Source organism: Monomorium pharaonis, chromosome 1 (genome assembly GCF_013373865.1).
Source record: "Monomorium pharaonis isolate MP-MQ-018 chromosome 1, ASM1337386v2, whole genome shotgun sequence".
Taxonomy (NCBI): domain Eukaryota; kingdom Metazoa; phylum Arthropoda; class Insecta; order Hymenoptera; family Formicidae; genus Monomorium; species Monomorium pharaonis.
This window is the reverse complement of record NC_050467.1, coordinates 28,953,593-28,963,976: the sequence shown is the minus strand read 5'-3', so window position 1 is coordinate 28,963,976 and position 10,384 is coordinate 28,953,593. Positions and strand designations below refer to the sequence as shown.

General features: G+C 41.8%; 1 protein-coding gene across 1 annotated transcript; it reads left to right on the top strand.

Annotated features, from left to right (window-relative positions):
• The first annotated feature begins 1,230 nt into the window (after positions 1-1,230).
• LOC118646757 lies at positions 1,231-1,977 on the top strand. Its single transcript, XM_036290362.1, has one exon. It carries the CDS (start codon positions 1,231-1,233, stop codon positions 1,975-1,977), a length of 747 nt encoding a protein of 248 aa, XP_036146255.1.
• Positions 1,978-10,384: the final 8,407 nt, after the last annotated feature.

Sequence of the window (10,384 nt, the reverse complement as noted above, 5' to 3'; positions counted from 1 at the left end):
GGGCCCCGGTACTCACTGGGTAGCGTACGCAAAGAGAGACAATCACGTGATGTATTTCGATAGTTTCGGAAATCTTCGACCACCTGGAGAACTCGTACGATATTTCGGAGACGGTGTGACAAAAATAGAATACAATCAAACGTCCTATCAAACCTACGATCAGAGCATCTGCGGACAACTTTGTCTGCTATTTTTACACTCGATTTAAAGACTGACGTTGCGCTGTTTAAACTCAGTATTCGTTCAAACATGTCGCTGACGCTTACGCTGAGCGGTGAGTGCAGCATTCTGACAGCGAGGTACTCTCCCGCTATAGAGTTGAACGACGATGACTACGAGCTCGGTCTAGCGATCTTTGAAACATATAATACGATACTGAATGTGAATGCTTCGAACAATAAATTTTACTTTGGTAAAGACAACGTGGAGATTACGATTCCCGAGGGATCGTACGAGCTGCATGCCATAAACGAGTTTTTAAAACGCGAGATTTCACAAATACGCCCGCGACGCGACGAGGCTCGTTCAAACGTTACGCGCGGTGACATCGCGATTAAAGACAATAATGCTGGGGATGAAGACCCGATAACGATCCGCGCAAACTACAATACGATGAGATGTGAGATCAGATACGCATATAAAATAAATTTTGGTAAACCCAACAACATCGGCTCGCTGCTGGGTGGATTCACGTCGTATACTGGAACCGCGAAAATGGCACGAGTCAGACATGTCGATCAACATAATGAACGTGAACATTATCCGCGTAGAGTGCAACGTGACCGCGGGCGCGTACAGCAACGACAAAAGCGTGCACGTGATACACGAGTTTTCGCCGAACGTGCCACCTGGATATAAGATTTCGGAAAGGCCGTCGCAGATCATTTACCTGCCGATCATCGTGCGGAGCGTTACAGATCTAACGATACGCGTCGTCGATCAGAACGGACGATTGCTTGATTTTCGAGGAGAAGAAATTACCGTCAGATTGCACGTGCGACGACGACGACTACAACGATAACGTGAACGTGAAATGCTTGTACTAAACGTGTCGGAACGCGCGAGAAAAATAAATACAAACATCTTTACAACGAAAACATCAACGTTACAACAGTTATCTGATATTCCTGCTAAACCTTTCGATAACATTCAATCATCCAGTTGTTCCAAGAAAAAGCTCACCGCGTTGAACGTTGAATTTTTGAAATCTATGGGATTCGCGGTGCGACAATGACAGACATTTTAAACGTCAAAGACGAGCCGATCTTTGACGATCGCATCGTCAAGATCGAGACTCACACGTACAATCCGTTCGCCAATACAACGTTCGAACACAGCGACGAGATAAGAATACCTATACAACAGCAAGATTTATACACGTTGCCATCTCAAAGTTTTCTATACGTTGAGGGAAAACTTACGATAAGAAAACCAGTTGCGGGATCTGATGTGATATTGGGAAATAATTGCATCGCTTTCATGTTCGATGAGATTCGATACGAGCTCGACGGTGTAGAGATTGATCGTAACAGGAACGTTGGAATAACCAGCTCGCTCAAGAACTATGTAACTATGTCATCCGATAGAATTATGATTGCGAGTAACGCTGGCTGGGATCCGTGGAATCCTACAAACGGATACTTTAATTTTTGCGTACCGCTCAAGATGCTACTGGGATTTTGTGAAGATTACAGACGCGTGGTGATTAATGCTCGTCACAAATTGATTTTGATACGCGCGCGCAACGATAACAATTGTCTAGTTGGCGATCCGGCGCGGGAGCCGGAAATTGAATTATTCAAAGTACAGTGGCGAATGCCACACGTCCTGCTGAACGAGATAAATAAACTGGCGATGCTGCGTGCTCTGGAAAGCGGACGATACCTGAGCATGGCTTTTCGTTCGTGGGATCTATACGAGTTTCCACTACTGCAGCGCACGACCAAACATTCGTGGGCCATCAAGACCGCTACTTAGCTCGAGAAGCCGCGGTACATCATCTTTGCTCTGCAGGCTGGTCGGAAGAACGTTATGCTCGAGGATACGAGCCGATTCGATCATTGTAAACTGACAAACGTGAAACTGTATCTAAACTCGGAATGTTATCCGTACGATATGAATTTGGATTTCGATAAAAACAGATGGTCGATTCTCTACGACACATACGTACGTTTCTGTAAAACCTATTACGGATACGATTATCTCGAGCCGAATCAAACTGTTGCGAATTTTCAGCAAAAAGGTCCATTCGTAATTATCGATTGTTCTCGACAAAATGAATCGGTCAAGAGCGCAACCGTGGACGTGCGCTTAGAGTTTGAATGCAAAGAAAACTTGCCTGCGAGTACCACCGCGTACTGCCTCATCATACACGATCGCGTGGTTCAGTACAATCCGTTGACAAATGTTGTGCGGAAGATCACCTAAGAACGTTGTCTCGCTTTACATTATTAAAGGAGAGGGGGTGGATATGAGACTATATATAAACCTACGATGCGCCGAAAGTTGAGGGCAGTCTTCTCGATTATCGATAGAGAGCTCATCATGTCTATACCAACGTTCGTGGACCTGCAAGGTTTTATCGTTTGAAGAAAGTTTATCGTTAAGGAGTTTGCTGCTCTCAGAGATAGATACATTCTCTCGCATTACATTTTTCGAAATCCCGTGCCGTGGCATCGACTCAATAACGCAGACAAACGCCAAGCATCGTGGTTGCTTACGCATCATCACGGATTACGATGGAACAGCGGAACGATTCCATACAGCAGAGCTAAGAAATTGATTACAACGACGCTGACTAGGAACGAAACACCGCCCGTCGTATACGTCAAGGGACACGAGAAACGAGAATGGCTGTGGAATTTGCTTCTGGATGACACGAAAGAAGACATACGTTGAAAATATCGAGGCGCATTATGAAGATGTAAGATCTTTAAACGAGATGGACGTTACGCATACTTTATGTTGTGCACAGCATTCAACAAATTGCGCTTTACAAAATGTATTTAAAATATTCAATTGGTGGCATTGTCATTAATAAACATGCGTTTTTTATAAATATAGTGTTTTTTCTTATTACCCCTGTCTCTTATTACCCCTATTAACCCTGTCGGAATCTGTTTACGTTATTTTTAACGTTCTTTTAGCGTTTTCTAACGTTTGAATCGGAATGTGTTACGACCCGTTTGAGATTATTCCCTAAAGGGAAGATATTCAACGTTGCTTCCCCCCTCTACTCGAAGAAATTTCCCCTCTATCGTAACTCATAAGTCGAACTATTTTTTCGTACGATCAGTATTGCGTCAGCCGCTCGGACAAAATGTTCTCCACCAAAGAAAGCAGCAGTGGTACGAAGCGTTGCTACGATGCTATGTCGTGCGAGAAGAAATGCGACGCGTAAGTTTGATTTTTTAAAATTCTTTTCATTTTTCAACTTTTATATTATTACTTTTATATTTTATTATTATATTTTATTATTATTATATTATTTTTTATACAATACGTCGGAGCGTCGCGCGATTCGCGTACTAAGCAGACGATACGCGCTTACGAATACGGGGTACAAATATCTCGAGATTGGCATCAACGTTGGTCCGCCGAGTTACGTGGAAATCGCCATAGGAGATCATCGGGGGAACGAACTTATAATGTCTCTCGAAACATGGAAGGGACTTTACGAACAGCGACAAAACGTTCTGAATCTCCTTCGCACCGACTATAAGGACTTGTTCAATTTTATTAGCGTTGGACCGCTAACAGCCAGAATTTGCATAATCAGTGACGTTAACTTTATACGTTTGGAATCACAAAACGTACGCATGATAATGATCGAGTCGACCGTACGTCGTATGTTCGATTTGGACGGTTGTGTAGATTTAATGTTCGATCGACTAATTAAAATTACTGATAATGTTGATATGCAGTTTACGCAGTTCTCTAATATTGCATCCACCATAACGAACCTCGATCAAGTATCTAACGCGATACGCGCGAACAGCGTCTTTAATAAACATCGGCTTCTCGATTGTGAGCTTTTGACTTTAGTATTTAGTATGTAAGAGAAAAATTATTATACCGCTTTATATGAATAAATCAAACATTAAAAAATAAAATACTTATGTTATCTATTTTTTCTTTATTTTATTTTATATACCTCTTTTCCTTAAGAGAAATATCACAATGCAAGCGAGAGCGCACGCGATGAGAGAGAGTGAGAACGTGTAAAGATGGCGGCGTACGAGCAGGAGCGAGAGCGCGCGAGAATACGTACGCGATGTGGGTAGTAAGTGATGAGTGTGAGCGAGAACATACGAGAAATGAGTGCAAGTGAGAGTGTGCGATGAGTGCGAGCGAGAGCGTGCGATGGGTAGGAACGATGAGTGTGAGTGAGAGCGTCCGAGGAATAAGTGCTAGTGATGTGTGCGAGTGAGAGCGTGCGATGGGTAGGAACGATGTGTGCGAGTGAGAACATGTGAGGGATCGGAACGACGAATGTGAATAAGGGTATAAATTAATTTAAAAAATAATTTTTTACAAAAAATAGATATATTTTCTTTTATTACATTTTTTACGTGTTTTAAAATAAGTTTTTAATATAAATATTTTTTGTTAAGGCCAATAATCTTCATAATCGTGGCCGATTAAAGGCGGCATGTCGAAGAGCCGTCTTAAACCGAGAACATCGGCGGTCCCGTACGCGCCAATGGCTCGATCGATCAAGCCGTCATTATAGTAGCGGTTGGCTTTACGCTCCGCTCGCTTTATGATCATTGCATCAATATTGAAAAATCTGCGTATACGGATATTCCAAGGCCAGATCCTACGCTAGAAAATATTATAAATTATTTTAAAAATTTGTAAAAATTAGAAGTATTTATAAGTCTTATTAATTAGCAGCCACTATTATTAAATTACCTGTTGGTCTACAGGCCCGCGCACCGATGTCAATCCCCCTAAAGAAATATCCATTGGGGGACCTGGATGCGGAATTTCTATACGCATCTCGTTATGTAAATCGACGCGTTGCACCGGCGTTTCACCCACATAGATGCACTGGAAAAAAATATAAAAATATTTAATATTTAATATTTATTAAATTCACTTTACCGCACATAAAAAACTTGCACTTACGCCTTCCGCAGGATAGGAGATGTTTAGCCTGAACATCTTGGCAAGCTACTGAAAAAATCGACAGACCAAGAGCTGGGAAACGTAGAGTTTTTCGTAAAAAACGCAAAACCTTTTTTATAACAATGAAAAATCCTTTGACCTGATACGTAGCCGATCCAGTAGTGATTATTGTTAAGTAGACCAGTAGTAACATGTGAAAGCAATTTCAAGTCAGGTCTAACAATAACAATGGTGCGTACGTTCTGCGCATAGATGCTTTCCAAGTATTGTAGTTTGGGATGATATGTTGTCAAAAATCATTTCAATAGTAACACCTGGAAACAGTTTCGAACCAGGTCTGACGATAACAATGGTGCATACATTTTTTTACACTAAACACATTCGGTAACTTCCAAGCATTATGGTTCGGCATCTTTTTATGTAAAAGCAGCCGAAATACCGGCGCTAGACCGAGAGAAATGAAGCGTTTACTTAAAAATTTAGTAAACGTATATTCCATTTTTAAATTTCATATACCTTTTTTTCAAATATCGAGAGCAAGCGAGAGCGCGCGATGGATCGCGAGGAATAGAACGCGTGGGTGGAAGAGAGAGAGAGCGATGAACGCGAGTACCGCGAGGGATAGAACGAGAGAAAGCGATATGGAATAAGCCGACAAAAGAGACGCTATAAGAATACTCTAAATTATTATGCGCTATCGATATCTGACGAGCGCATGCCACCCTTGTTTATAACACCTCATAAGTGTCGGAACGTCGTAAAGGGATCCCACCACCCCATCCCCATTTTCTCCGAATTCGTCACCATGCACCTTCCCCCGCCCGCGTTACGTCATACCCCGCGCCTAAAATTTCCCCCCGCACATCCGCTCCCCCCTCGGAGTACCAGGCTCTGAACTCTCTTTTAAACACTACTGAAACACGTTAAGACGAGCTGCTACAAGGTATTGAAGACGCTTACCTTCACGTACTATCTTTCTGCGTCGCGCATCAAGTCTATGAAGCATGCTCCGCGGTAGAGGAAGACGCGACGCGCTGTCGTTGGTGTGAAATACGCAAATTTGTGTTTCGAAATGATCCTGTGAAACAATTTGTTGATTTCGTAACACGTACGACAAAATGTTTCAAAAAGATCATCTGTATCGTGCATAACGCGAAAGCATTTGACGCACAACTTAAAACATTTAATAGAAAGGACAAGAACTATGGAAAAACCTGAGTTAATTTTGAACGCGACAAAAATAATCACAATAACGCTTGTACATGTAAAATTTATAGACAGCGTAAATTACATGCCCATGCGTTTATCCGATTTACCCAAGGCTTTCGGGCTGAGAGATATGTCGAATAAAGGTGTATTTCCACACCTATTCAATACACTCGAAAACCAGATGTATGTCGGGACTTTACCCAACACTCGATATTATTGTCCCGTTAAATAAAATCGAAGGAATGCGAACAATGTTTAGCTATGGAATTTAGAAAAATCTTTCTGGAGCACGGTGACGTGTGTCCCTTTGAGGAATACACGACTATTGCATCCACGTGTATGAAAGTTTTTCGCAAAAAATTTCTACGCAATGATGAAATAGGCGTGATTCCGTCGAAGGGATACAGAAACCCGGACAACCATTCGCAGAAAGCTCTACGTAGGCTTGTGGGGATGGAGCGCGAGCTCGGTCATCCGGTCATTCACGCGGTCCGAGGACGCGAACATGTAATTGCAGGTGCAACTGTTGACGGGTATTACAAGACAGGGACTGCTAACCAGACACGACGTTACGTTTTACAATTTCACGGTTGTTTTTGGCACAGCTGCCCAAGCTGCTTTCGTGTTAATCGTGATCGTCCGCTTTTATCAGTGAATCCCGAAGACATCACCGACACGCGTTACAAGCGAATTCTCGCGAGGACATAGTGTCTTCAAAGGTTAGGATATCGCGTGATCGAAAAGTGGGAGTGCGACTTTGATCGAGAGATTCGAGAAAATCATGAAATGCAGGCTTATTTTGAAAATCACGCACTATTAAAACACGCACTTCTCAATCCGCGCGAGGAATTTTACGATGGACGTACTGAGAACATCGCGACCCATTACGAAGTTAAGGGTACAGAGAAAATGCGTTACGTCGAAAATGCGTATGTTCTTTGTACCCTTATGTATTGAAAACCGATGCTTTCCCGATTGGTCATCCCGATATTTATATCGGTGAAGAATACGATAGATTAATCGGGACAGCACTGAATTTTAATTTTGATAACGTTGAGGGTTTTGTCCGCTGTAGGGTACTCCGCCCGTGCGATCTATCATCCGGTGCTCCCGTATCGCGTTAATGGAAAATTAATATTCGGACTATGTCGTAGTTGCTGCGAAACCTTCTCAAAATTACCCTGCACTCACGATTCCCCCTCCGATCGTGGATTTGAGGGTACATGGGTGTCCTGCGAATTGTGTAAGGCTATCGAGAAGTTATTTCGTGACGGAAGTGAGCGAAATTTGGCAGTATAAAGTCACAAAATACGACCCCGGTACTCGGTAGGATATCATGTTTGCCGAATACATAAACAATTTTTTGCAGTTGAAGCAAAAAGTCAGTGGTTGGCCGAGCGAATGCCAGGATGACGAGGCTAAGGAACATTACCTTCGGGAGTACGAGAAAACCAAGGGTATCGTTCTCGAAAAAAAATATATCGCTCGAAATCTTGGCCTTCGCTCGGTCGCTAAGCTGTACTTGAATTCCTTTTGGAGAAAATTCGGCCAACGAGCTAATCTGCTAAGACAGAGATCGTGAAAACATTTCAACATTTTGCTCACGAGTCCCGAGAATGAAATAACTAGAGTATTATCCGTCAACAACGAGGTAATGTACGTTTGGTACGTGGCGGCTACGCGAGTAAGCAGTCGTAGCCTCGCCAATAACAAATGTCGTTATCGCTGCCTATACGACGGTACAGGCGAGGTTGGTATTGTATAATTACCTGAAAAAATTAGAAAAAAGAGCATTATACTGCGATACAGACTCGTGTATTTATTTAAGTTCTGGTGTTCCGAACGAGTACGAACCGCGTACGGGTAACTTTTTAGGTGACGTGACGAATGAACTCGAAAGCTATGGCAGCGATAGCTACATCGTTGGTATCGGGAGGACCGAAATTTTATGCGTATGTGGTTCGTACGCCGGAAGGAAACACCCACGAGATCTGTAAAGTGAAGAGGATAACTTTGAATTACAATAATTCAAAGCTCCTAAACTTTCGCAGTATAAGTAATTTAATATCGGGGGTAGAAGAAGAAAAAGAAGCGGCGGGAAGGAATGGCGTGATAAAACTGCGTTTTAGTGCAATTCGATGTACAGCGTTTCACGAAATTGTGATAGGAAGTGAAAAAAAATCCTGTGCGCCGGTATTGCTAAAAAGCAGATTTATCAATAAACGCTATTCGTTCCCGTAGGGTTTTGTTAACAGGTAAATATAATTTCTTCTTCTATGGTCTTCTGTCTAGTTTTAAAATATGTGAGAACCGAAAATTTTCCGCCCATTAATGTATAAGAAAACTTTTGTAAATTTTGTAAAGTTTTGTAAAAAATTGTACAATGTAAACAAATGTCTTTTGTAAAATTTAGTAAAAAAAATGTAAATAGTGTAAATAAGTATATTTTGTAAAATTTTTTAAAAAATTATGTAAAAACTATTATAGTATAAATAAGTTTTTTGTAAAAAGTGTACAATGTTAGATTTTAAAATTTTTTGTATGATAAAGATTTTATATTTGTACTTAAAAATGTTTATTAGCCATAAAATAAAAAAGTTGAAATTAAAACATTTCTAATTTTTCATTTTAGGTAAATTTTAGAAAAAGAAAAAGTTTTACTTGAAAACAAAAATTCCGTACCTTTATCTCCCGTTCCTTTTTACCGTCATTGCCAATCAGATTGTTAGCCGCGATGCCGCTCACGTGTAAGAACTTTAGCGTTGATAAGCTTATGTACGTACGCGCTGCACCGCGACCCGAATCAGCTAATTTCGTCGGCCGCGGTGCCTTTGTTTTGGCTAGCATACGCAGGGCTACGCTGACACGAGCGTGTCGTCGCCGCCGCCGTCGCCGCCCTCCGCGCTGATGAAACTATCTCTAACTTTTAAAAAACCTAATTTAATATGGTTAATTTAATACGAAATGGACGTGTGCTGGAAACATCCTTGGACGTCGATCGTTTACGGTTCCACTGGTTGTGGAAAAACGATCTTTGTAAAAACTTTTCTCCGATATTTGTCGCTCATGTCCGACGTACGTTTCGAACGAGTTTTATTTTATTACGCGGATTGGCAAGAGGCTTATCGTCAATTATAAAACGACGCGGGTGTAAAAGAAGAAAAGGCGCTAAACAACGTTACAACGAAGAAAAAAAATATATTCGAATTTCGCGAGGGATTATCGCGGAGGATTACTCAAACGATCCGTTTATCCTGAAACTGATGATAATCGACGACCTTATGAGAGAATCGTCGTCGAATGACGCAATCGTAGATCTTTTTACCAAGAATAGCCATCACAAAAATCTCAGTGTCATTCTCATCTCACAAAATCTCTTCCATCAGGGACGCGGACAACGCGACATATCTCTCAACGCAAACTACATTGTGGTTTTCAAAAATCCTCGCGATTGTGTGCAAAGTCGTCATTTAGCGCGTCAAGTTTATCCCGACTACCCAAAGTTTGTTGAAGAGGCATACTACGACGCCACGTCGAAATCACACTGTTGTCTGCTGTTCGACTTGAAACTATCAACTCCTGACAAATACCAATTTTGGATTTGCATCTTTCCCAACGATACGCGACATTACGTTTACGTATCGCGTAGATCGTTTTCCAAAGAAAGCTTATAAAAACCGTGTAACGCTGTTGCTGCGACTCAGTCGTGTAATTCGTACGCGATGAAGGAGAAGCGTAACGCAAGAACGGATACCGCGATGAAAATCGCCAGACGTTCGATCGGTACAATAAACGCCTGTCTTTTTGAGGCTGTGTGTTATCTGAACAAAAACCAACGGGCTGCTTTTCTTCGAACCGCGGACGAAAAATTTACTCGCTGTATCCGCGAATGCGTTCTTAATACTTTCAACGGTAACATCGCACTCGATCCTCGTGAAAAAGATCGACTAACCAAATACCCCAAAAAACGGCCCTACGACATATCGCAAGAAAACGTGATGACTGGAAATCTAAAAAAAAGCTATTATTACAACAAGGAGGATTT